The sequence below is a fragment of the Strix uralensis genome, chromosome 25, assembly GCF_047716275.1.
Source record: "Strix uralensis isolate ZFMK-TIS-50842 chromosome 25, bStrUra1, whole genome shotgun sequence".
Taxonomy (NCBI): domain Eukaryota; kingdom Metazoa; phylum Chordata; class Aves; order Strigiformes; family Strigidae; genus Strix; species Strix uralensis.
The window spans coordinates 477278-505158 of record NC_133996.1 but is presented as its reverse complement, the minus strand read 5'-3'; the positions used below and the strand labels follow the sequence as shown (position 1 = coordinate 505158).

The 27881-nt window shown below is 43.5% G+C and overlaps 1 protein-coding gene across 1 annotated transcript; it reads right to left on the bottom strand.

Annotated features, from left to right (window-relative positions):
• Positions 1-77: 77 nt before the first annotated feature.
• On the bottom strand, positions 78-25923 carry ZMPSTE24 (zinc metallopeptidase STE24). Its single transcript, XM_074894689.1, has 10 exons — positions 25759-25923; positions 23997-24143; positions 17383-17469; positions 16607-16723; positions 12369-12521; positions 8229-8370; positions 5785-5942; positions 4232-4336; positions 2226-2369; positions 78-1920 (listed from the first exon to the last, which is right to left on the bottom strand). The coding sequence occupies exons 1-10, from the start codon at positions 25873-25875 to the stop codon at positions 1696-1698; spliced, it is 1395 nt and encodes a 464-aa protein (XP_074750790.1). The 5' UTR covers positions 25876-25923; the 3' UTR covers positions 78-1695.
• Between the last annotated feature and the right edge of the window lie 1958 nt (positions 25924-27881).

The following is a 27881-nucleotide window of genomic DNA, read 5'->3' as shown; positions in this document are numbered from 1 at the left end:
TTACCTAATGGGTGAGACAAATGTTTCTCTCAGAGCACATTTAACACGTTTTCCATAGTTTTACACCAACCAACATCTCAAACTCAAAACGTGACACATTTATTTACTCCACTGAATTGACAGATTCAAGTTAATCCTTTTATTTTTAAGGGCCATTTATGAAATGCAGTTACCATGACAAATATAGGCTCCCCATTTTGTAAAACTGTCTCCTAAGTCCATATCTACAGTATAGCTGCGTATTCACTAGAGTATAAACACAATTAGAATAAGACATACAAAGGGCTTCCAGCAACGTGTCTTATTGCACCTGAGACATCATCTCATAGGGCATTTTTCCCCATGATCAGAAAAGGAAATGTAAGCTAACAGTAAAGTCTCTGAGAATACTCTGACATTTGAAACAATGAGAATTTACTTTGATTTTTTTCTTTTTGTACAGAGCTGAACAGAGCTTTTTAATTTATTGCAGATATAAAATCTGGTTTTTATATGAAGTATGTGCATTCAGCCTGGTCCAGAACATTTGTACGGCACATACAAACTTATATTTCAATTTTATCTTTATTTCCACAAAACTAAATTTAATTCCACCTTTAATCAGAAGCATCTGAGATAATCAGTGCAGAAGCCATTGCTGCCATTATTCACTTTGTCCTTCACTAACCTATATGAACAAACTGTGTCTTGGGCTATTTATATCAGAACAACGAGGAATATTTTCTACGTATTCCAGCACTGCTATTTCAGCTGGATTCATATTAATGGAAAACTCTCCATGGAGTGGAGGACAAACCCCCTCAGAATGAAAGTTTGGCTCTGATACACTGTCTGAGCAACTGGACACTTCCATACACACAAAAAATTTAGCCAAAGCACAACAGAAATGGAGGAACTGAGGTGTGGAAAAGCTGTTAACCATTCTGCTCACAGGCAAAAGGGAGAAGAACAGATACTTAGCAACTTTCTAATATGTGAGTCCTGTCCTGATTCTCCATAACATCCTTCCACACGCCCAGCAGCACAGTGGAAGAGGAGCCTAATCCCACTACAATGCCTCTAAATACTGACAAATGCTCATTTTCAAGGAAGCCATGGTACGTTTCCTCAGCTGTAATTCATCCTTCTTCCCACACTTCAGAGAGAGGAGGTTTTATTAAGTTACATTTTCAATTACGACAGACGTGGCTCCAGGAGAAAGGCCTGTACTTCCATTCAGCTTTTTAAAACACAAAACAGTGACTGGCGAGTACAAGTATTAATATACAGGAAATCAAGTCGCTCAAACCCTCTTCATTGTGAAGAGGGTTGAGACTGGGAAGGTTCACAGAATGCTGAGAATGGGAAAAGGATCAAAAGCAATGTTCAAGGCATACACAAACTGAAGAAATAGGTGCTTTGAAGTCTGTAATTTTGTTTTCCTCCCTTTACAAGTCTATACTATGATATGGAGATAAAAGCCAGTGGCGAGGGGAAGGTCTTCACCCAGTACTTTTGCTAAATTAAGTTCCACAGTTTTATTTCTGTTTAAAAAAGTAATTTATAATTTAATACCTGTTTCAGGATTCTCAGATCTGTGGTGCTGTTAACATCGCACTTAATTGGCATTCTCCATTTTTAAAAAGAAATTAAAAAGCAGCTCTGAACTTTGCTTCTGAGATGGAAGCACTGTCTCTGAACCAGCAATGATTCCTGTCACTCTTGCTTTGCATCTTTCAAGGCCTGAAGTCTTTCTAAAAGGGGCGGATGGGAGTAATGCCACATTGAAAATATCCAGTCAGAAACAGGGAATCCTAAATTATCTTTGTTTAGCTTGATCAAAGCAGAATATAGGTCTTTAGCCTTCCCAAGTTCCTTGGCAAATGCATCTGCTTGAAACTCAAACCGTCGGCTTAATACAGTCAAACAAAATGAGAGAACCTGTGGAGAGAAAGGTATTAAAAATTATTTTAAAACTCAGCTCTCTGCAAGTTCCTTACAGCATCAGTAAATACTACTGTATCTACCTTCCCACATCCACGCATCACTGTGGCTGTAGAATGATCTCACTAAGGTTTATCCAGGCCACACCACTCCACTGGGAGTCTTGCCCAACACGGAGCACTAAGGCTATTTATTAAAATGAGATACCAAGTAGAGCCCCTACAAACTTTCCCCCCAGTCAGGATAAAATCATCATTTAAATAGGGTGATACTTCAGCATCTATGTCTTGAAAAAAGTTTACCTCATTGTAAGGTGAAAAAATGAACTGGAAAATAATCATCAAGCCTATCAGGGTAGGCTGGGTGTCATAGAAACCAAATGCAGCAAAGAGTTCTTTTCGACCAATTAACACAGCAAACAAGAAGAAGCAGAGGAAGGAATTCATCTAGAGAAAGGAAACAACATTTGTGATTAAGATGAGGTTTTTTGTCTAAAACATGGCCTATTCATATTACAGATTTGCATAGAAATGCCACTAAAAAACCCCAAATAGATTACTTTAGAACGAATATACAAAAAGGAACAAACAGCTGGCCTTTACCCGCTCTCTGTAAATGCATCCAGTAAAGAAACACTATTTTCTGTCAGTGAGCTAAAAAAAAGGTCTAAGTAGTGAAAGAAGATGAAATAGTAAGATAAGTGAAAAGGGAGTACAGGGTAGAATCTATCTCCTTGGAATTAAGTATAGGTTCCAAAAAGTTTAAAACCAAACAAAACGTGTTGTGCTGTGTCATGCTTCTATTTCTGGAAACAATCTACCTTCCATCTAAGCCATGCATCGCTGGGTACGTTGCTGTGCTTGCCTGGGTGCCTTACAAGTTTTCTATAGAAGGTGATTAGTAACTTTTCAACCCATTCAAGTGGCTGTTTGGTCTTTTTAGAGTAATGTGGAAGGTGCCTGATTATTGTTTGTTATCGAAACACACAAGACAGAAAAAAGAGGGATGGCTGCGACCGCAAACAAACAAGAGAAAAAGTAGAAGGCATTGCAGAAAAATTTGTGAAAATTTCTGGAAGTGAAGATAAAAATCTACTTATTCCAGCAAAATAATAGTATCTAGAAAGCGGACCCAAAGACAAAAGTTACTTGAGTTAGCAGAGTGGCAAAAGCATCATGATACTTGCTGGTTAGTAGGGATCAACACTGATGTCAGAAGTTGGAAAGTAACTGCCTTAAAGCAGAAAGTGAGATGGACCTCCCTGAAGTGTTCAGCTGCATAGGTAAGCAAAAGCCAATGTGGAAATGGAAAGAGAGATTTTCTTAAACAGGAGCTTGACAGTGATGTTTACAGCCTGAAAAGCTTGTGAATAGCCTTAAAAAAAAGAACAGAAGAGCATTCCTGGAATGGTGCACACATCTCAAGAAAGACGTGATGGAGTTACAGATGGTGCATAGGAGGGCAGCTAAGAGAAACAAACAACAAAAAATAAGGGCTGGGAACTTTGAGAAGAGAAACATGAGCAATACCCAGGGAACAAGACAGATCTACACCAAAGCATATAGTAGACTGCTGACAGTAATTTAACAGAAGGCACATAGTTGTGCCTTGCAAAGAAAAGAATTTGAAGTGGGAGGTTTGGGGGGCGGGGGGGGGAATTCCCTTGTATTGTGCAATACCCAGAGGCACATACACGAGTAAACACACCACCAGATCCTTTTCTTCAAAGGCAAGGTTGGGCAATCTCTAGGGATTGCTTCAATGTTCACCCCCGTTTGGGCATGTACCCAGAATGGCACATTTACCAGTGCACAAGGTATGAGAATACAATCTAAATAAGTAAGAATGCCCTCCTGTGTCAGATTTCATAATGCTCAGTCACACTCCTTCTCAGCTTTCCAAGGAACAAGACTGATGGAAAAGCTCAGACACAGCTTTCTCAGAGACACTGACAAACAGCGCAGGCCAGGAGACAGGATCCATCCAATCCTATCCCTAACACAGGCAGGGACCTTCAGAGAAGAGCCTGAGATTCAGACAAGGAAGTAGTGTTATAGAGCAAGAAAAATACGTCCCAACTTCACAAGGCTGCTGAGATGAATTAAAATGGCAGCACACATACTTTCTACCAAACAGATGGAGCAAGGAGGGGACAGAAGGCACTAGTGTGTGTTCACTGTAGATACACCAAAGAAAAAAAATCAAACCAACTTCCTGTGTGAACGTACACTTACAAATCTGGAAGCAGGCATTTAAAAACAGCAGTAATTACAGAATGGTCAAGGAAAACACCAGTCTCATAACTTACCTGGCTGATGATAATATTTTTGACAGTGTGTCCTAGTTTCCAGTGACCCAATTCATGACCAAGTACAGCCAGAACTTCTTCATTTTTACATCCTTGTTTCTTATTCTGAGGGAATAACAAAGCAGAAGTTGTATCAGGTATGACTGAACACAACTGAATATGTTTCTTACTTATTAGTTTGTTTTTCCTTCGGGCACTTAAGTGTCCCTAGATCAGGCTGTTCCCTTCTACCAGCAGCTACACACATATAATTTCTTATTAAGCCTTTTTCAAGAAGATACTAACAAAAGAACCCACAAACTTTTAAGTTCAACAAGCTTTCTACCATGAGTTGGTGCTCTCTTATTTCTATGTATGCAGACATGCCTACGCAAACCTGGAAGAACGCTGGAAGATTTGCCTTCCAAACTCTCTCCTACCATCCCTTGACCTCATCCTGTTTCTTTACTCAAGAAAAGGCACTACAATGGAAGCAGACATTCAGAGCCACAGACTTCCAGTGGAGAATTGAGAGCAAAGTCCTCTCCCTACTTCCTTCAACACTCAGCACGTAGCCTTCCTCTGAAGGCACTACTGTTCCTTTAAAAACTAACGACAACGTCCCTGTCCTCCGCAACAAAACCTATGACAGCCTTAAAGCTATTTTTAGGAAGGATGGACAGCTGTACCTTCAAAGGTACATTAGCAAGTCAGAAGCAAGCACGTGGGCTTGTGTACTGAGAACATAGCTGATGAACCTCTTGAAATGGAACAAATGATTCTCATTATGACTAGAGCAGGTGAGCCCAAAATCCCCTCCCCTCATCACCCACCCACCAACCATGGATGAAAAGAATTCCACCACCAACATGGTTACAAGAAACAGAACGTGGACTGAACAACAATCTATACATTGGCCTAACCCTAGGCTGCAGGAGGCAAGTCTTTCTTCTCAGAATTACTCCTTCAGGCTCTTCAGAAAGTATTCCATCAGTTTTAACCACGCCTACACTCTCCTGAAGCCAAGAGCAGAAAGCCATTGGCAGACTCTCCACACATCAACAGAAAGGACAATGAAAGGCCATCACCCTGTTCTTGACCAGGGTGGAGGAGGATGCACATGTGGAATCTGTACACGTGTGTGTGCACCTCGTGCCTCTTGCACCAAAATTCTTGCATGTAGTAAAAGGCAGACAAACGACACACTGATAGTCAAAACATTTCTTTCAAAGGGAAGCTTCAGCGTGGCAGTCCCAAGAGAAGGAACACGAGCTAAAACCCTGAACAGATCCCTTATTCAAACAATTACAAGGAGGGCCTATGTTTTATGTGCAGGGAACCAATGTTTCGCTAAACCCCTGTGGATTTCTACAGTCCCTTTGGTGCTATCTGCACCACTCACACAGCACCAGAAATTCCAATTAGCAGCTCAGGGATACTTCTGTGCTGAAATCATTAGGTTTGGGGTTTTAGCATCTCAGTCAGGACCTTTAAAACACATTCAGAAAACACAAGGGAATATCTCACAAAGAAGTTAATGTAAATAACATGATGATGAACAAAGATGAACTCACTTTTGGTTTAGACTTTGTCTCTTCATTCTCACCGTCTTCTTCTGCTGGCTCTTTGTTCAATGCAGAATAATCTTCCAGGAGGGTGTCGAAGAGTACTATCCGCTTATTCTTGAAGAATCCATAGAAATAAGCATTGCTGTGAGAGGAACGCTTAGAACCTGATGGGGAAAATGTACATTAAAAGACCATGTTTTGAATAATCCCATGCACTGAAGACTATCCAATATTACACAGAGCAGATTCTTCCAAAGGAATTCTCAAAGTCCCCAAATGAACGGTAGACAAACTCAAGCAAATGAGTTCGCAGGTTGAAGCGTATTTTAAAATGATCTAAGTAATGATGATCTCATTTACTGACTCCAATACCAAATTTTTTCAATCTGTAACATGTAATCACTAAAATCACTAAAAACATAAGAGCAGTTAACTGAACATCTAATATCCAGAAGAAAAGCAATTTCTACTGCCATTTCAGGTTCAGAGTGGAAAGAGCATTCTGCATAGAACATGTGCTGCCCTCCTGGCAAAGGACCTGTCATGAATAGGGTTAGAATTCTTCTAATGTGCCAGCAAAGATGATTTGAAACAGATAGGGATGAATATGTTAGAAACAGATAAGAAGATGATGAAGAGATGAACTACTGATATCGGGCAGTCCCTCAAAATTATTTTTGTTTGAAATAGGCAATTTTTTACAGCTACTTTTATCTAGATCAAGTGAATCATGGACTGTTTCCACTATCAATATACTTGGGGCCAAGAAACTCATCTCCTTGCATGGAACATGGACTGTTACAGTTGATTAAAAATATGTCTAGATCAAAGCAGCTGTTAAAACTTTGCCTATTTTTGCCTATGGACAGGAGCTGTTGCAACATCAGGACTGAAAGAGGTCTCTATGAGAGAAGAGGTGGATTTCTTTAGTTTTTGTAATAAAAGAAAGATACTTCAAGTTGAAGGCATTTGCCTTCAACTCTCATTATAAATGTATGAGCTGCATGAACTTCTTAGGGCACAAAATATCCACTGTTCCATTGGAAGCCAACCCATGGTATGGTCATGGCAACCTTCAGCACCAAACCAAGACAGACCAACAGAGGGAGAGGCTGGTCAGAGTATGAAGCCTCAGTATCCAGTCCCCTCTCAGTGAAGAAATCTGAACAGCCACAGGGTAGCAATGTTCTCTGTCATCTGCGTATCCAAAAACTTCATCCTTCACTAAGTGTGGGTAGAGAAGCAACCTTTGTAATCTGCCCGTTACTGAATGAACCCTGAAATTAAAAGGACTTGGTTGCACAAGTTACTAATAAGTCAGTTCTGGAGTGCAAAGAGCCAAGACAGAGTGCAGAAAAACACTGGCAAAAAGATGTTCACACATCCAGTCCTCCATGTCAGAAGGGAATGGTGCTGGCTCAACACTCGTAAGGATGGCAGGAAAGAAAATGGGGGTTTGGCAGCCTCCCTCCACTGCAGATCACTGCCACTAAAGGCAGAAGAGCTGAAGAAGCCAGTGCAGTAGCACACTACACAGGTGCCAGAGTACCAACAATTGGCTCACAGGACTTTCACCATGGTTAAAAGCAAGGATACAGCCAGCAACGCATATGGGAAAAACTTACCTATTTGGCAAGCCTCTGTACTGCCTCTCAAGCTTGAAAAGCTTCAACTTCGCTAGGAAAGAGAGGAGTTTCTTGGGCCCCAAGTATGTCAATAGTAGTAGTTCCTGGCTGCACTGAGGCAGAGCACTGGCTGGATCTGGCCAGCCCTAAGTTTTGAAAGCCACAGCTTCCAGCTAGATAAAGCCTTCCTCACCCTCTCTTACCGCAAAATTCTACCATTTCAACTCTTTATGCCATCTCATACTGCTTCCACCAAGGCAATAAAAACACCTTGGATCCTCACAGGTGGGGCACAAAACCAAAAGAAAATGTGGGAAGGTCCCTGAAATCAAATTCAAAAGGGAGCAAAATGAGTAACAGTGGAAATGTCAAACAATAAAGTGCTCCATGAACATGGAAGTGGAGAGGAAGTGACATGGCAGCTGGCATGCTCCATGTTGTACTCCATGACCTAAGAGAAGAGGACGAGGAGTTTGAGACAATTAATGCTAAACGGAGACTAGAACAGATTAAAAAAACAAACCCCTTTTCCCTCTGGTTTAAAGTTCTAAACATGGAATCTTGATTGCTGCTTCCATTTCTGACTGTGCTATGTATTTCCATCCCACAGAGCCAAGACAACATTTCCAACAAGATGCTGAGTTAAGGCTGTACATTCAGCTTCGCTTTCCTGACCTCAAGGCAAAAGAAGGAAAATGGTACAGGCATTGACAAGTATTACACTAGCTGAGGAACATAAGCAACTGCCCTATTACAGCACCCACAGTCAAAGCTAAAAATCCACAAATTCAAAGTTACAAAGTCTTGTTATTAAAAAAATCTCACCTTCAACAACATACACCTTAGTCAATGGGAAGTCAATGCTCTTTGCCATTGTTTCAATTTGTTGCTTGAGCTCTCCCTCAGGAAGTGGAATGAATTTATCAAACAAAGGTGCAATATAGTCTGCATAGATTGTAACAAGCACCTGCAAACACATTCAGATATTAACAACAAGGCATATAAATGTGTTTAGTACTAAAGGTGGAGCATGAGTACAAAAAGAGCATGATTTCAGAAAAAACACTTGATAAAGCAGATTCCTGTATGAAGTGTGATCTATACCAGGGCTCTCTATGGGTCATCCCATCTATGAAGACAACTACTTACTCCGTTGACAGTCAGCAACTCAACAGCAAGATGGGGGTGTGGGCAGATTAATCTACAATCTACAGTCCTCAGCAGAACTCGTGTAAATGGTGCTTTTGCTCTGACAGTTCATCAAACCACAGAAGCAGTGGTCTTATCAGTGACAGGTTGTCACTTCCACCCACTTCACCAGTTCTGGAAAGCTCTGAGGTGTTTCATAATGAGCAGAAGACCAGGAGGTAAGTCCCACTTCTTCAAATTTCTGCAAACTTGCATAGCCACAGTCTAAAACAGACAAGAAATGTCACGTCCCCTATTTTCTTCCCCTTCTTACAGTTGTAAGCAGGGCTAAGGAACTGCCCGATGCTTCTGGTCCACAACAATTAAAAACCATGTCCCAAAAATCACTACAACACACCTGCAGCTCTTCAAACTGGCAGCAGATGCAGCCCAGATAAGAAAGTCAGAACTGGAATAACACTGTGATGAGAAGGAAAGCTGAACTCCCTTCCCTCACACTCTGAACCTTCACAAAATGATTTTTATGTATTTATTTTAAAGAAAAGGACTGAAGAAAAGTTTAAATTCTGGTTAGTGTAAAAGGAACAGAACATAAGAGGTAAATGGACATCAACATTAACTTCGAAGTTACCTTGACAGGTTTTTTTCCACTGAAAACAAGTACCTTTACTTTTGAAAGTATCTGTTCTGTTGAAACAGTCCAATAAAATCTGAAACTAGGGAAACTGACTTTTCCAGAGTCATAGCAAGTGAAGGCATCAATATGAAACACCATTAGAAAATAAGTTATTTTCGTTACTGTAACTGTTAAGACAAGGGTTTAAACCTCTGCAAATATTTTGCAGCAAGTGTAAGAGGGTATTTTATAGAGCAGAAATCAGCTGTCTGTTTCAGTCCAGACACGTCTCAGACCATGCAGTACGTGTGGACTAATTTTAAGTTTTCATCTCTGATCTTTGTGTAAACCCTTGATATTAGCAGGCGTAACAGACTGGTAGAAGGATGCAACTCTAACTATAGTTACAGAGTTATGGAATGTGATTACAACTGGAATTTTTCCCTAAACCAAACTCTAAATGATAAATCTAACACCTCTTAAGGTTTATTTTGCATGTCAAAGACTGTTCAAACCCACACATAAGGCCTCAAACCATGATCAGCACCCTGTAAAGCTGCAACGACATTATGAGGTTGCAAGACACCTGAAAACGCCAATTGTCTGAAAAGCACCAACTGTCTGAGCATGAACTTAATCCTCAGGAAAAAAAAAAAAAAAAAGGAGAGGGGGAAGGAAAAAAAAACCCCACAAAACAAAAAGAGCCATTTGGTCTTGCTACATCATCTTTCAGTACAGAAGTCTGTAGCTCTGATGCAGTGTAAAGGATAGGCCAACCCCTGTTTTATCAGTTTCTAAAGTATCTGTAGGATCTCAGGAAGAAAAATCTACATGGACAGCTCAGCTGGAAGGGGGAGACAAAGCAAAACTGAACTACTAGTTCATGATAGGAAAGTGACGGAGAAAGGAATGTGGTATCAGCTGAGTATGTTCTGCTTCTCACCTTGAAGTTTAGTGCCAGGTACTACTCACCTACATCTCTTCTTCCTACTAAACTTGCTCGATAAAGACTATAAAATGGATGTTCAGAAAGTTTCTCATATGAGATCATACAACTTTTTTTACAATATATATTTCAAAGAAAAGATGGCAGGAATAAAAGCAGTCAATGACTGGTATAAAGGAAGCTAAGGAAAAAATTTTCCACTTTCAGTGTACAAATGAGGGCAGGCCATTTCAGAAAATCCTGTATCTTCTTTCAATCCTTTTCAATTCTTTTCAATCAAACTACCAATTTTTTTTTTTTAATTTCAGCTTAATCCTTCTGTGAAAAAGCAAGTCTTTAACGCCTTTCAGACTAAAGACTTAAAATACGAACTGGATATCACATGAGGAACTATCTCCCCAATTTTGCAAATAAGGCTACAGAAGAATAATTTTAAGTATGGACTGTTTCACTCAGGTTGACAGAGCAGTAGCTCAAATGCTGAAATATGATTTAAGAGTATACTCCTGATCAAAGCTTGAAAGAAAAAGAACAATTTTTTAAGAAGTATTGATCAGAGTCTGCACAAATCTTTCTGTAACAGTCATTTCAATACACGTGAACTGATACTTTTGAGACCTAACACTTGATTTTCCAGAATACATTCAGAGACAAAAAAAGGGAAGATGTCAGAGCATAAGGATGCCTCGACTACAGAAAGCAGGAGCCAGCACTACAAAACAACAGGAGACACGGTATAATTAAGCCAACAAACAAAAAAAGCTTGAAAGAACCCAAAGTAGCAACTGTAAGCTAGAGTTACCACCTAAATGGGGCACTTCTGCTCCCCTACTATTGTCATGGAGTTCCTCAGAAACACATCCCTGGTAACTGCACTATGCCAGAATTAGTGGCCATAGAGAAATCCATTAACCCACCAGGTTTTACTTCACTTACATGTAAGGCATCAATGAAGCAAAAATACAAGTAAGCAAGAAATACAACTCAGATAATGAGATCTGTATCCCATAAAAACAGGATCATGGAAAGACTCTGCAGTCATGATTTAAACTGAGCAATTCCTTCTACATTGCCATGTCTGAGAAAGTCAGTGCAGCTACTGGGAAATAAAGAGGGAAATAAGATCTTCCTGCGTTAATTGCAATGGCCTCCCATGTAGCATTACGATCACGTTTTTGTACAAATGTGGCCAGCCAATGCCTGTGCTTTAGCAAGAAAGCTGACAAATTGAAAGTCCAATAAGAAAAGTGGTCTGAATCTAGGGAGAAGGAAAGGAAAAGAGAAAAATAAAAAGCAATGCTTACTTAAGACATGAAAGAAAACAATCATGATTTCCTACCCAGGTATTCCTAAAAATTGTCTTGATGATGCACTTCAGTTCAACCAGAAAGTCTGAACTTGACATGAGAATTAGGAACTGATTGACCCAAATTTATTGTTAAGCTAATGTGGCAGGCTTTATTACATTACTGTAATGTAACAATTCTTTTACTTGTTAAGGTGCTCTTTTAATCTAAAAATGAATGAATATATTACACAGTACTTCTGCAATTTCTTCCTTGGGTGAACAACAATTAGCATACTGAGCAAAAAGACAGCACTATGTTGAAATAGAAAAAAAATAGACTTTGGATCTTATCGTAACAATAGAAAACATCAAATTCTTATGATGCATAAAAAAAGATCCTTTTAATGTAAGCCCCAAAAATGTGTATAAAAGTGTCAGTTCAGTCGATTCAGTGTATAAAAGCAGCTGTATAAGCAGAACCAGAAATGGAAAATTGCTCCTCGACTCAATACAAAGCCATGCAATGAGGACTGGTGTTTGATAACCTCTAAGAAAAGCCCAACAGAAACATTACTGACCAAAGCACGTTCTGTCTTGTCAAACTGCTGGCAGTTGTCTTTGTGCCCTTTCTAGATTTAAGAAAAAGGAAAACCTACCACCACATACTGCTGTATTTCCAGTATCTATTCTAAAGCTTTTTGAATGCTTATTTTTCAAGTGATGAAGATATTCAAGTATTAAATAGATAAAATATAAGGTATCACATTAATGTGGACAATTAATATGAACAATATGGACAATTCCTGAGCAAGTACACTGAGAGCAAGACAGTTTGTAGACACTAAAATTCCCAGGAGATTTAGATTTTTCTCCATTTCCTTTCAGTTATGTTTTTAAACCTCAGCACACTGAGCCATGCAAGCAAGCTAGCATTTGGAAGAAACCCAAACATATTGTCATACTCACCAAGGAAACAACTAACGTGAAGAGCCAGGCATAGATGAAGAAGTAGTCTCCCCCTATTTTAATAATGTAAAGCAGAAGGGATGTCACTGGCAACAGAATACACTGAGTCACGATAAACTTCTTGATAGCATCCTTAAAAAAAAATCCCAGCGTCTGTAAAGAAAGGATATCAGTGATATTTTCAATATAAATACTGATGTGCCACAGTGGTTAATGAACTGATCCCTTCAGTGGATGCACAGAAACAAAGTAAGACAAATTGCAAAACAGCAAGACCGATATGATCAGGATATCAAGAGTCAGTTCAGAAAAGGCAGAAGAACCTTTTCACCTGCTCTCCTGGTAGCTGTGGCTCTTTACATCCACACGGACTCCAAGCCCACGCAGATGCACTCTTCCTTAGTAAGATCTGACCCAAACCCTTGCTTTGTGTTACACATATGTACTTCATTAAAGGAGGAAAGAAAAATTTAAGCTTATCTGTCCCTTAATTCCTTTGTCAATCTACATTCTAGACTTGATGGGATTTTCAGAGAATAGGAAACTCTTAAAGAAACATGGTTACTGTAAAATATTTTGTCTCTGAACAGTTGCCTCCATTCATCTTCACCTTCAGTGAAGCTGATTGTCTTCACTGGAAATATACAGAAGTCCTGTTAAAGATTTTTAGATATAAATTAGACATTTTAGTCCAAGCTTTCACTGACATACAGTTACTACTGATGTAGCTGTCTCAGGGTTTAAAATTAGCATAACTTTAATAGAAGCAACAGAAATTTCAAACCTCTACCTCAATGAATCTTATCTAGTGACTCTGCAACATGATCAGACACCCAACTAGCTGTTTCTGGAATTGTTACTTCAGTACTTACAGCTATCTGCAAGGCACAGAAGTGAGGGGGTTATTATGTAAAGATCCTTCCCAACAAGGTTGTATTAAAAAGCCCATACTACGTTAAAGATATGGAACTCGTCTGGAAAGAAAAAAAAATACTGGTGAAACAGATTTAAATAAAAACTAAGGATTTGGGGCAAGAATTTGGATAGGCACCTCAGACTTCTATGACTATTGGAGACACAAATCAGACATAAACCCACAATTTTAGACTATTCTGTATGTAGCCATATTCACTCTGATGACACAGTGAGCGCTCGGGTGATTCCTTCCTGCTGAGCGACCAGTAGTATCAGCAGTTTATCAACTGTATAAACACATGCCCACACAAACAGAGCACTCCAGAAGATCCTGTTCCTTGCCTGCCTTTAATATTCCCAACAGTTCTGTAACTAGAAAAGCAAGACTGGTGGCTCTCATTCACACTAAGCAGTGCTTCTTTCCTGAAAACGGTACGGAGAAGCATGAAAAACTCTGTGGGTCATCCTGGACAAAGGAAAAAATGTTTCCATTTGATCAAGACTCTTAAACTGGTACAATCCAAGAGAGAGAAAACAAAATACAAAACGGTGTGTTCTTCCTTTATTACTTTCATAGCTCAGGCAGCAAAAGGCCCGTTGCATAGCTTTTTCATTTTTTAGCTTAGTAAACAGCTGAAGAAACAGTCACTTAATATAACCTACAAGAACAGAAGCGTGCTGACAGTGCTGTTTCCACCAGACTTCCTGAAACACATCAGCTACAATCCATTTAGTTCAAGTTCTCATTTTAACTCTTTCTTTACTTCCAGCCCCACAGTCTAGGAGGAGTAGAGCTATAAAACTGCATGGTGTCTTTCATCTTTGCCCCACCTCTTTCCTGCTTTCTAAGGCAGATGTGACTTCAAGAGAAATCCTCATTTTCAGCAAGCTACTCCCATGGAAGAAAAGAGTACCTGAAGATCATCTGAGAATCATCGTTGGAAATTCCAAAGTCTGGGCTGGAACCAGGTGTGAATTTGGCTCATTCACTAAAGAACCTAGCCCATCACTCTGAAATGAAAGATGGAGATTTGACTCTGTTCATAAGACATTTGGTACCTCAAATTGGATTGGATCTGGACTCAGCCTTCAGTTCTTGGCATGAGGACCACTGCAGTGAAAAAAATCTTGTTAGAGACATCATGCAGATGGCTCCGTCAAGCACTTAACACCCCCCACGGGTGTCAGTGCCAGGCCTTCCTTTTCTCATTTGATTAGGCACAATGCTTACACTGACAACAGTGAAGCACCCAGAGAGCACAGCTCCAAGGAGAAAATGTTCAGAGGATATACCCAGGATCCTCCTTAAAACCCACAAAGAAACCACATGGATTCTGCAAGCTCTTCAAGACAGTTGTAAAGAAGCCTGGGCTGTTCAGTGTTTGACCCTCTGCTGCTTCTGCAGAGGTAGGGCCTGATCAAGTCAAGCTCTCCATCCATCAGCTAGTCTGCCAGTTTGCCCCAATTCTAGTGCTTTACAAGTCTCAATACTGACAGTCTTTGGAGTTCTGTGTCCTGGACATAAAGGGCTTGCAGATCTGGCACCAAGATGGAACTTATTCCTCACTAAGGCAGGGGGGACAATCAAGGTGCAGGCCTGATGCAACTAGTCAGGATTGACATGAGAGAAAACACTGAAAGATGGCTATTGATGCATATTTAAAGATTCTGAATGTCAAAAGGATGGCTAGGCCAGACCAGGGCATAAGCACATTGCAAGAATTGAGACTTTGCCAGCCCTTACAATTTTGAGGACTACAGAACAGAAGTGACATCCAGAGAACAAACAAAATACATCAAACAGGTATTTCCCCGAAGAAAAGGTCGGTTGACTCATGCTCTGGAAACATGGGAAGATTCCTTCCTCCCTTGATAGGAGCAGGATGTTAGTTTGCCAGTATGATGACTGTAAAGTCTGCAGGAGAGAGGGGATCTCCAGGACTATGGCTCAAAATCACCTAGGATATGAATAGCCATGTGTGTCATCATTCCCACAAATATTTACTTGCTGGTGAGAGAAAAAAGTGATTTTTAGGAGTTACACATGTTTTTAGAAGCACAAGGTTTTTTTATAAGACTAGAGAGCTAGATGGAGTATAAAAAGAGTTCTGAGTTGGTCACAAGCTCAAGGCTTATGACTAACTAGAACAACATCGGGGTGGGGTGGGGGAAGGGAACCAAAGAAGCTTTGCAGTTTCCAGGAATACACACAGATGTCAAGGCAAAACTGTGTAGTGAGAATTTTCGTAGTTGGGCTTCCCTGGAAAGAAAACAGTATGCCACTAAATAATTGACATGAACCAAAATAATACAGGATGTGTCAGGATCTACACGTTTGTTTGAAAAATGACTGAGAGAGGCTGCACACTGGATCACTGCATTCAGAGCCTTTTCTCTTACTTATTTTCTCACTTGTTTTATAAAAGGGAATAAGAAATATCAATTTATCAATTTACCAGGAATATACTGAGTTTAGAAACAAACTGATTCCACTTCTTTAGGTCCTGCCTCCATAGAAACTGGAAGATGAACCTGGCAAATACCAGAGCATCTCTACCGTTATTAAATTGAGCCAAACAGCTTTATCCAACAACTGCCACCCACCCAAATTTCATTCTACCGTAAAAAGATCACTTCCTAGTAGACTTGGAACCAAAACTACTGTAGACAACACTAGCTAGGTCCAAAAGCAGAAAACAAGTCTTATGCCCTGGCATGAAATGGCTACTGATGTGTCCCAGATTGAGGTTCCTCTCAAAACAAAAACCTCATCTCATGAGAAACTGATACTGAAACAGGTTAAACTAAGTTGGTGGAGAAATTAAGAAAGCCAGGGCTGGTATTAAGTGAGTACCTACCAGAAGTACAAATGAAAGAGCTGAATCCTCTAACTTAGGAAGAGAAATCAATAAGCAAAGCAAAATGAGGAGGAACGTAATTTCTCAGGTTTGTTTCAGCTGTTTGGTGTCCATGAATCAGAACTGCCTCTGTCAAGCAGTGATCCAGACTTCCCATGAAGGGCATATGAAGGGCAAAGAATAGTCCATCCAAAAATGAACAGCTGAGGTATGAAGAGTTCTTTGTTTCACGGCTAGAATACACACTTCTCTTTGCTCAGAGGCATGGGCTCATGCAGAGACAGTCTGGAGCAGCACGGGTATTTCTGCAACAGTCACAAACTGTCACTGCTCTTATTTTTATGCAGTGAGAGTAGAAATGTTCCTAAAACTAACGATCTTTGACAGAGATATGGACATACCAATCCATCTAAGCAACCAAACCTACTGAAGACGCTCGGTGAGTATAAGTGCTATCTGCAATACCTGTTGATTGAAGCCATGTTTCTCTTCTATGACAAACGTGTTATATAAACTCCATGGGAGACCAGTCACTGCACTGAAGAGTGTTGCGAGCAGCAGAAACACCAATGACTGAACAATCTAAAAAAAAAAATATAAAAATAATCTGATATTTACTGACCTGTACTAACATTAATATTCTGGGTGCTAAAAATAGATTTTATTTCAGTGGTTTAACTGAAACTGGTTAGAAGATGAAGCTAGATAAATTCGCAGAAATAACATGCTTGTGATGATTAGATTACCCATCACTGGAATAGTTTACTATGTTAAAGAAAAAAATATACTGATGAAACAGATTTAAATAAAAACTAAAGATTTGGGACAAGAATTTGGATAGATGCCTCATCCACAGCACAAAGACAACTTGAACAGTAGCCTCAAATTTCTTGCTCTTCTACTGTGCAGGAAGATCACATGTAGGATTAGTAAAAACACAACCAAACAAAACCCCCCCCAAAATCTAACACACATCCTCACTTGACTCAAGCAGCTTTGAGACTTGCATGTTTTTAACATTAAAATCCATATGTTTTAACATTAGTAAGCTAATTTAAAAGTCACATACTGTTATCAGCTCTCAAACTCACCCAATGTGTTCACCAGAAAATATGTTGGTTTTACTATTTGTACCTCTAGCTAAATCCCACTTTAAGTAAATGCAAGCTTAAAAATAAAAATTATTACATCAGCACAGTTAGTGGACCAACTGTTTTCACTAAAATTTCAAGACTGCTTACCTCATATTCTGGTCCAAACCCAGCACGACCAGAGATCCGACCAGACAGATTCCACAGAAAAGGAATTCCTCCAGAGAGAAGAATCATCTTGAAAACAAAAACACATACCACAGAGGCAGCATGAAACAGACTGTCATCGTATTCTACTAAAATTTCAGCATGGTAAGGACCTTTCAAGGATGAATGAGAAAAGTTTTACGATTAGGATTTTTGTCCCACTCTGATCTTAGCAGTGCAAAAAGAAAGCCTGGAATATTTATTTGTCAATGGTTCATTTTTACTTTACAGAAGTAGAGATCAGGTCAAGGTTGTTTTGGGGTTTTTTTGCTGGGAAATACTAGAATGTTTCGAAGCCTATTTACTGCAGACTTTGCTCCTACATTGACTCAGACATAAGGTGTATTTTTCAGAAGACCTTAAAACTCATTTGCCCTATGGTTGTGTAATATACCACCTCTAGGAGGAGTATGCAAGATGCAGCAACTTGACTGCACTGGGGCAGTCTCGCCTGCACTCCCTGCTGAAAGAAAGGCGTTCAGAACAAGGCTGTAATTTCACTTTCAGTATTAGTGCTGCTTCAACCATTTTAAGAGAAGCTTCACGCTTTCCTCCCTGTGCCCTGCTCAATGCCTCCTGCCACAGAGGCTGCCAAGGAACCTGCAGATGAGTCGGGACACAAACGCTTGAGGCAGAGCTACTGAAGCAAGTGCCAACTGCAGTTCAAGGCAGGGGCTGGTAGCGTTTGTTAAACGGCTTGACTTCCAAATGCTTCACATGTACTTTTTTAGCAAGTGATACATCACTATATATATAAAAATCATTTCCAAGTAGGCAGCGTTCCAGTAGGGACAGTACCAGGTTTTTATTTACTTACTTATTTTTAAAAGGCTTACTGTTATAACATAACTATTAGGGTGCATTTTGAGAGCCAGCAGGAGATGGAAGGGACCAAAGCAAGCTTGCTTCTCCTTTGCAGGCTGTAACCTGTAAGTTTCAGAGCTGGAAATCCCAGAAGTACCAATCCCTGAACCAAGACAGCTATTAGCATGAAGGTGATAAAACTTACTAGTTAAAAAGAAACCCACATACTTAAAGTCTGAAATAAAGCATACTAGTAATTCTAACACAGCATCTTCCCTTCAATTAACTTGCTAGGTTAATGAATCATACTTCTACCTACTAAAAGCAAAATGTTGAAAAACTGTCATCCAGTTTCATCAGCTTTGGCCATGACAGCCTCTTTCAAGTTCAGGCAGTTCCCAAAGCCAATAAAGGATGCAGTTTATGTTCTACGGAAGTGGCAAACCCAGACAGCAGAGGCCACCTCGCTTTACCTCTGCTGTAATCTGATAAACCCACGGCAGATTCTGAGAAACAGAAAGACACAGCTCAACATCACAGAAAGGAGAACATATACGTTGAGAAGAAGCTGCAAGTACCCTACACATCAGGGCGGGTATCAGCTTGATTGTACAATAGAATCATAGAATCATTTAGGTTGGAAAAGACCCTTAAGATCATCAAGTCCAACCGTTAACCCAATACTGCCAAGTCCACCACTAAACCATGTCCCCAAGTGCCACATCTACACATCTTTTTAATACCCCCAGGGATGGTGCCTCAACTACTTCCCTGGGCAGCCTGTTCCAATGCTTGACAACTGTTTCAGTGATGAAATTTTTCCTAATATCCAACCTAAACCTCCCCTGGTGCAACTTGAGGCCATTTCCTCTTGTTGGATAGATTGTTACTTGGCAGAAGAGACCAACACCCACCTCGCTACAACCTCCTTTCAGTTAGTTGTAGAGAGCAATAAGGTCTCCCCTGAGCCTCCTCTTCTCCAGACTAAACACCCCCAGTTCCCTCAGCCGCCCCGCACAAGACTTGTGCTCCAGACCCTTCACCAACTTCACCAGCTGCTCTTCTCTGGACGTGCTCCAGCACCTCAATGTCTGTCTTGCAGTGAGGGGCCCAAAACTGAGCAGAGAATTCAAGGTGCGGCCCCACCAGTGCCGAGTACAGGGGACGATCCCTGCCCCAGTCCTGCTGGCCACACTATTCCTGACACAAGCCAGGGTGCTGTTGGCCTTCTTGGCCACCTGGGCACACTGCTGGCTCATATTCAGGCGGCTGTCGGTCCTTTTCCTCTGGGCAGTTTTCCAGCCACTCTGCCCCCAGCCTGTAGCACCGCTGGGGTTGTTGTGACCCAAGTGCAGGACCCGGCCCTGAGCCTTGTTGAGCCTCATACAATTGGCCTCAGGAATGAGGAAGGTATGAAGAAGCTGTCCGAAACCTAATGAGCAATAATGGCCTTAGTTACAATACCACTGCTGCAGCCTTCGGACTGGAGGTATTTTCCCTATTCGGAAATACGCTGCAGCCATGACAGCATAAGGGGATGCAGGAAAAGGTTTGTATATTTATGACTTTTTTTTTCTTAGGTTGATCACAGTAAGTGGAACAAGCAGGCAGCTTTTTTTGGAAACACAAGCTCTCTTTCAAGTCTGAAGTGAAGCCAGTAGAATTCAGCAGAACTGAGAATAACTTCTCAAAATCCAAGAAGACGTGTATCAAGCCTAAAGGTGTCGCCAGCAGCAGCAGACAGAAGGTTAATGTGAGCTGGATACCCAGTGTCTCTGCTAAATCCATTGTACACAGCTGGAAGTTCTCAATGTTTCACAAGCTATTATCTCAAAAGACAATCACGCTAGTTCTCTGTCCCTACCATTTGGGCTACTCCAAAGGTAATGACTACTTTATCACTCCGAGTGCTCTAGCTGCTAATTCAGCTCTGAACTTTATTCCAAGCTTTTCAGTGTGTACTTGACATTACTGACCAGAAGCAGCTTTATATGCCTCCAAGATTGCCTATTTTTTTAGACCAGTTAGTGCAGTTTGTAAAGTGCTATTACCTAGATTTTTTTTCTGATCTTTAAAACATACCAAAAAAAGGTACCATAAGGATGTTTTCCAACTGTCAGTTTTCCAAGAAAACCTCTTGTCCTGGGATGATAATGGGTGGGTGTGGGGGGTTGGAATTTCCATTCAAGTGTAATTTTCCCTTTGCAGGAACAAAATAATCAGAGAAACCTGAGGGTGTGCTTTCCTAGGGAGAAGGGAAGATAAGAAGTGTGTTAACAAGGAACACAGTTTTAAATGACAGGAGTTCTAAACACAAGGGCAGCAGAGAGGACTAGCTGTGGAGAGCTTCCAAAGCTCACAGCTGGCTATGATATACTTCCCTTACATCTTCCAAATGGGACCTGAGTGTTCAAACACAAATTTTGCAACTTTAGCATAAAATTCCTTAAGAAAACTATACAAGTGTCAGCCTTTCAAAAGTCCATGGCAATGCTGCAAAGAAGGAAGTGCCCAGCGAATGCCCAGCACCAAGAGAAGTCATGTAAAACGATCTACAGAACTTGATGAAGAAACCCTTCTGCAGTGGTGACTGGGTATCAGGGAAGCTATATAGTTGTAGATTATTTAGCTCTAGCTAAGCAAAACTTTTATTAATGGAGCCATAATGAAGAAATGAGCTGTAGGAGCCACTGGACTTGCAAGCGTTACCTTGCTTCTACGAAGCTCTGCAACCTCTGTAGCAAATCTGCGAACGCAGGCAAAGCTGGGACGTCCAATAGCTTGCAGGCCCATCAGCAACCCTCCTGGGACAATCCCAAATTCCACAAGTTCAGGGATACAGAATCCCAAGACCACAACCCACCAAGTCAAAGCAGGGACACTAACTTCTCCTTCAGAAGATGAAAATGACTGGTGATACCAGTAGAATGGGGCATACAATATCTCAGCTGACTGCTCTGAGACGTGCTTTTTCAGGCCCATGCTCAATTCATTAGCTGGAAGCTTTAACTCACATATTCTATGTTTTTTGCCTTGGCTTTTGTTCATCAGTGTCACTGCCACACAAAAAGCAGAACACCACAATCAATTCGGTAACAGCAGCAGCAGCTTGAGACACAACTGTTTCCCTGCTGTTTATCACCATCAGAAACAGTGGAACAACACAATCTAGGATGACTTAGCAACTGGTTTTGACTGCTGCTTAGGAAGCACCAGGGTTTTGTGGCTCACAAAACCCATCCAGCTCTTTGTGGAAGACAGCTGGATGCACTAACTCCTTTAACAGATCCATCAGCTGCCAAAATCATTGTGGACCTGTTATTACAGTAACAGGGACAGAACAGAAAGAAAAGGTCACAAGAGAAAGCAAAGGCGGTGCTTTTCCTACACTGGCACAATCACAGAAGCACAGAATGGTCTGATTGGAAGGGACCCTCAAAAATCATCTGGTCCAACCCCCTTGCCCCAGGCAGGGACACCTTCCACTAGCCCAGGTTGCCCAAAGCCCCGTCCAACCTGGCCTTGAACCCTGCCAGGGACGAGGCAGCCACAGCTTCTCTGGGCAACCTGTGCCAGTGTCTCACCACCCTCATGGTATAAAATTTCTTCCTTATGTCCAATCTAAACCTACCCTCTTTAGTTTGAGACCATTGCACCTTGTCCTGTTGTTACAGGCCTTAGTAAACAGTCTCTCTCCATCTTTTTTATAAGCCTCCTTTAAGTATTGAAAGGCCACAAGAAGGTCTCCCCAGAGCCTTTTCTTCTCCAGGCTGAACCACCCCAACTCTCTCAGTTTTTCTTCACAGGAGAGGTGTTCCAGCCCGCTGACCATTTTTGTGGCCTCCTCTGGACGTGCTCTGACAGGCCCATGTCTTTCTTGTACTGGAGACACCAAAGCTGGACACAGTACTCCAGGTGGGCTCTCATGAGAGTAGAGGGGGAGAATCCCCTCCCTCGACCTGCTGGCCACACTTCTCTTGATGCAGCCCAGAATATGGTTGGCTTTCTGGGCTGTGAGTGCACATTGCCAGCTCATACCCAATTTTTTGTCCACCAGTACCCCTGAGTCCTCCCCTGCAGAGCTGATCTCAGTCCATTCCTCCCCAGGTCTGTACTGATACTGGGGATTGCCCTGACCCGGGTGCAGGATCTTGCACTTGGCCTTGTTGAATATCAAGAGGTTTGCACAGGCCCACTCCTCCAGCCTGTCAAGGTCACCCTGGACAGCATCCCTTCCCTCCTGCGTATCAACTGCACCACTGAGCTTCGTGTCACCTGCAAACTTGCTGAGGGTGGACTCAGTCCCACTGTCTCTGTTGTTGATGAAGATATTAAATAGTATTAATCCAACTATGGACCCCTGAGGGACACCACTGGTCTCCACTTGAACATTGAGCCATTGGCTGTAACTCCCTGGACGCAGCCATCCAGGCAGTTCTTTATCCATCTAACAGTCTATCTGTCATACCCGTATCCTTCCGATTTAGCCCCCAGAATGTTATGGGGGACCACAACAATAGTGGGTGAAGATAAGCACAGACTGCTGATATGGCTCTTTGTTTAGCAGGGCACTAAATTCAGTGGCAAAAGAGGCTCATTCCAATCGTGTATATTTCCCTTAAAAACAAGGGAAGCTGTTCTGGCTAACACTCTTGGAATCAAGATAAAGCCTCAGAACCTTTTGACTTGTTGCACTTGCTAGGTGGCACCATCTCACTCTGTCCACTAATCCACCGTTGGAGGACAGCTTCATTTTTCAAATTAAATACTGCCTCTAAAGTCAGTCAAAACCAGAAGTTTTTCAAATTCACACAAAAATTGTCTTGAGTTCTACTCAGCATACCAAAAAGCCCAACAAGAAGAGTGTAACAGCTGTACTGACACATGTATAACAACATTTTCATAAGTTCACACATAATGAAACAATGTACAGGTTAGGCTGCACAAAGGGATCAGGAAATGTGGAAGTTAAGAGGGGCCACAATTCTGAAGCGCTGGTTTCACATCACAGCTGTACAGATACATGACTTACACTCTTTTACAATACTGTTTTCATTATCTTTTGTAATTGACCTTTTTGCTTCCTCAAGTTCATCATGTCGTAGATCATACTCTAATTATATTTTGCAATGCCAGGCATTTCAGGATTCCTTTTTGACCCAGCTGTGCATTTCAGCAGAAAAGGTTCCTCGGAAAACTGTTTGTGTATCACACACGTCAATACTCTGTTCTAACTCAATGGCTCTGTTTTTTGATACACGCAAACATTACTCACCCAGTATAATTGTTCTTACACTTAAGAAGTATCCACTGGTGCTCTTCCTGTTCTCACAGGCTTTTCCTTCTACTTATATTTTATCTAAAAATGAAAGTAGTTGCATCCCTCCAAACACAGAAAAAGGTCTGTATTTGTAATAATTTAAAATAATTATAATATTGCTTAATTATTTGGCAGGGGAAACCATAATAGGTCAGCTGTGCCACTAAAACATAATACTATAATATACATTGTAGTTGTGCAGTATGACTCAGCACTGCACAGAGAAATGATGTGCTCTCTGAATAATTACTCCTTTTTATATGGCAAATCCAGGCACAAACAAGAAACACAGAATCCCAGGCCTTCCAAATTTCAGTGTAAGACACCAGAATGCCAACAGTGCAGCTGCACAGGATCACTAAGAATCAAAGTATTTCACATTTTAAGTATATTAAAAGTATCATATGAATGCTAGAGCTGCTCAGGTACTTACAGTGCCCTCAACCTCTGAATACAGGCCTGACCAAAAGCTGAAAGTACTTTTGTCCAGTTGATACAGACGAGATTTTTCAAATGTTTCTGAATCCATGATCTGTCCCAACTCCCGTGGTACATGCGTTGTTGTTCTATACACCCGCCTCTGAAAAATTGAAAAAGAAACTTAAAGTCTACCTCCAATATTTTTAGGGAGATAAATAAGATTTAAAAATAACATACAACATGATCCCATGGGCCACCACAGAAAGTTAAAAAAAAACAAACAACAAAACCCAACTCACAAAATTACAAATATTCCTAAATTCCTGTTTTCTATCCAGTTCCAAATATAAAAATGAAGCATAATGATTATGTTATAACCAGAAACTGGGTTGCTGCCTTATTCATTTTTCTCATTTTTCTCGAACTCATTTTTCCACAGGATGTGACTTACTGCACAATAATGACCAAGCAGAGTTTGAAACTAAACCCCAGATCCTCCCCTGCAAACCATGCCACTTCACTACAAAACATAGCTATGACGTGACTGCATAAATGAGCTGCTATTTCATTTTTGGTGGAGAACTCACCACTTAAAAATTTTTAAAGGCTGAAAGCCCTTATTCCATCCACTGCCTTATCTTGTTTCAGTGTATTTATCCCTTCTCGAAGGGAAAACTCCCACCCTCTGTCACTCCAAAATACATTCCTCCTCTGACCGGAGTACCAGGCTGAGCTGAGCTAAGGCTGAGGAGCCTCCAGCATTGCTTCCTGCCCTCCCGGCTGGGCAGGCTCTGCCTGGGCTGGAGTTAATTTTTTCACAGCAGTCTGCATGGTGGTGTGCGTTGCATTTGAGCCAAGGCAGTGCCGATAACACACCGGTGTTGTGGCTACCGCTAGCCAGTGTCCTGGCTTTCTCCCTCTCCCTGCCCCTGAGCAGGCTGGTGGTGGGCAAGAGGCTAAAAGGGGACAGAGCCAGGCCAGCCGAGCTGGCCAGAGGGCTACTCCATGCTGTATTACGTTATCCTCGGCAATAAAAACTGAAATAGAAGAAAAAAGGAAGGGGAGGGAGGGTTTGACTTCCAAGGCCAGGCATCAGCCTGCTCCTGGGAGGTGGGGAGCGACTGCCTCTGCAGCACTTGCGGGTATTTTTTCCCCTTTCCTTCTCTCATTAAACTGTTCTCACTTTGACTCAGGAGTTTTCTCATTTTTGCTCCTCCTGCTCTCTCACCTGCCCTGGGAGAGGACGATCGGGCTGCGGGTGGGTGCTGGGCTGCCGGTTACCCCGCCGCACCCGCCCTCTTCAGACCCTCCCGGACTCACCGCCGCGTGTCCCGCGGGAAGGTCCCTGGGCTCACCCGGGGGGGCGGCCGGTGGCAGCAATCCCCCGCGGCCCGGAGCAGGGCCCAGCGTGAGCAGAGCAGGCGCCGGGGGGGCAGGACCCCGCTCGGCGGAGCTGCCGGGCTCGGCCGTCCGGCTCCGACCCCCCCAGCCCCCGCGGGGGCACCGACCGACACGGCGAGTCCCTTCCCCCGCTCCGACCGCGCTCCCCCGCGCCGGCTGCGGCCAGTGGGGCTGACACGGCCCGGCCCGACCCCGCCGCCTCGGGGACAGGGCCGAGCCCTCCCCAGGCAGGCGACAGCCCGAGCCGGTCCCCGCGCCGCTCGGCCCCGGCCCTGGGGCCGCGCCGCCTCGCCCCGCTCCGCGCCCGGCCCGCCGCCCGCCGCGTGAGGCCTGGCCCGGCCCAGCCGCCGTCCCCGGGCGCCCGCCCCGCCGACCTGCCGGTGCGCCAGGAAGGCCTCCCAGAGGTACACGGCCCAGGAGAAGAGCAGCACGGAGCAGAAGATGCGCCCCTCGGCCGGCAGCTCTGCCCACAGCTCCGCGGGCAGCGCCATGGCCCGCGCCCGTCCGCGCTTCCGGCCCCGCTGCGGCGCCACCTGGCGGCTGGAGGAGCCGCGCGAGGGGGGCGGGCGCTGAGGGCCGGGGAGGGCCGGGGGGGGCCGGGGGGGGCCGGGGAGGGCCGGGCGGGCGAACGGAGGCCCCGCCGCGGGCAGGGCAAGCGGCCGGGGCCGCCTCCTCGCCCCGGGAGCGGCGGGAGGGAGCTGAGGCGGTCGCCGCCGCCGGAAGGCCGCGGGCCTGGGCCCAGCCCGCTGCTGGGGTCGCTGGGGCGGGGCGGGGGGGCCCGGCCAGGAGAGGCCCCGGCCAGGAGAGGCCCCGCGGTAGCCCGGGCGGCCCCGCTGGTCCCGCGGCGCTTGGCCAAGGCGGGGGCGAGCTGCGGGGGGCTGCGGGCGGTGTCGGGGGGCAGCGAGGAGCGAACCCGGCAGCCTGGTCGTGTGGGGCCCGGCGCTGCCCAGAGGCCTCTCCCCGGGTGCAGAGGGGGAGGGGGCTGGTGTCGGGGAAATCCCGGCTGGTGCATCGCTCAGTCCCGGTGGTGCCAGCTGGTGTCTGGAGAGTTGTTAGTGCACGTACACGGGAGGGATCCCGAGCTCAGCCACAGCGAGAGGGAGTTACATCTACAGGGGTCTGTGTTGGCAGCAGGTCGAGGGAGGTGATCCTTCCCCTCTGGGGGGGCCACACCTGGAGTGGCCCTCTTGGGCTGGGCTCCCCAGTACGAGGGGGATGGAGCTACTGGAGTGAGTCCAGTGAAGGGCCATGAAGATGATGAAGGGACTGGAGCATCTTTCATATGAAGAAAGGCTGAGAGCTGAGACTGTTCAGCCTGGAGAAGGCTCAGGGGGACCTTATCACTGTGTATAAATATCTAATGGGAGAGAATGAAGATGAGGGAGCCAGATTCTTCTCAGCAGTGCCCACTGGCAGGACAAGAGTAAACTCCATCTGAACACAAGAAAACACTTTTTTACTGTGAGAGTGGTCAAATACTGGGACAGGTTGTCCAGAGAGGTTGCAGAGATATTCCATCTCTGGAGATAGTCAGGAGCTGTCTGGACGTGGTCCTGGGCAACCTGCTTTGGCTGACCCTGCTTGAGCAGCAGGTAGGGGCGAGGGAGATGATCTCAACAGGCCTCTTCCAACCTAAATGATTCCGTGACCACGGGGAGCCCATTCTCAGAGATCTGGCAAGTGAACTCCAGAGAGAAAGGGTGCCTTACTCCCTTTGCATCAGTTTGAAATCCATCAACATAATGTTAACCAGACCATCAAGGAAAGCATAGTTGGAAGGGCACTTCTGGGCCTGGCGTCAGGGCACAGGCGTTAATCAGGTTAATTAATCAAGTTTTCTCACAGTCCCAAAGATCCAGCAGGTGACCTGGTATAACCTTGGCAGCCCAGAAGAAATAAATAGGCTGGGGAAAAGCAGGATCATTATACTCTTGGAGAGAGCCGAGCTCAGTGACTGGAGCACGGTGTATGTGCTGCAGGGACACGACACAACACCCTCCCTTTTGAAGGAGGAGGCGCACAGGGCCCCAGAGAAAACCCACCCTGTCTGCACTGTTGGGCAACACTTGGTTGCTCAGGTGCTCCCGAGACTCCCGGGCAGTGCTGACACTTGTGCAGCACCTTGTGCTCATCACAGATAGGTGTATAGTAGCTGCACAGTTTCATCTTTGCCTAGTTTTGTTCCTCCTAGAACTATAAATCTGTGGGTTCTTTTTAAAAAAAGGAAGAATTCAAGGTAATTTGCCCCTTCTGGCCAAGCCACCAAGATCTGCCACTGAGATAAGCAGCCGCTACAGACCATCCCGGAGACAGCAATAACTTGGCACACAACAGTAATTTACTCCTGTGAAAGACCGTGACAGCTTATAGTGGAAGAAACTGCGGGTAGAGGGGACCACTGCAGAGCACAGCCAGGCGTGTTCACATCGGGAAGGCTCTGACTGCAGAGTCTGAGCTGCTATTTTTTGGCAATTCCATTCTCACTGAGTAAGCAAAG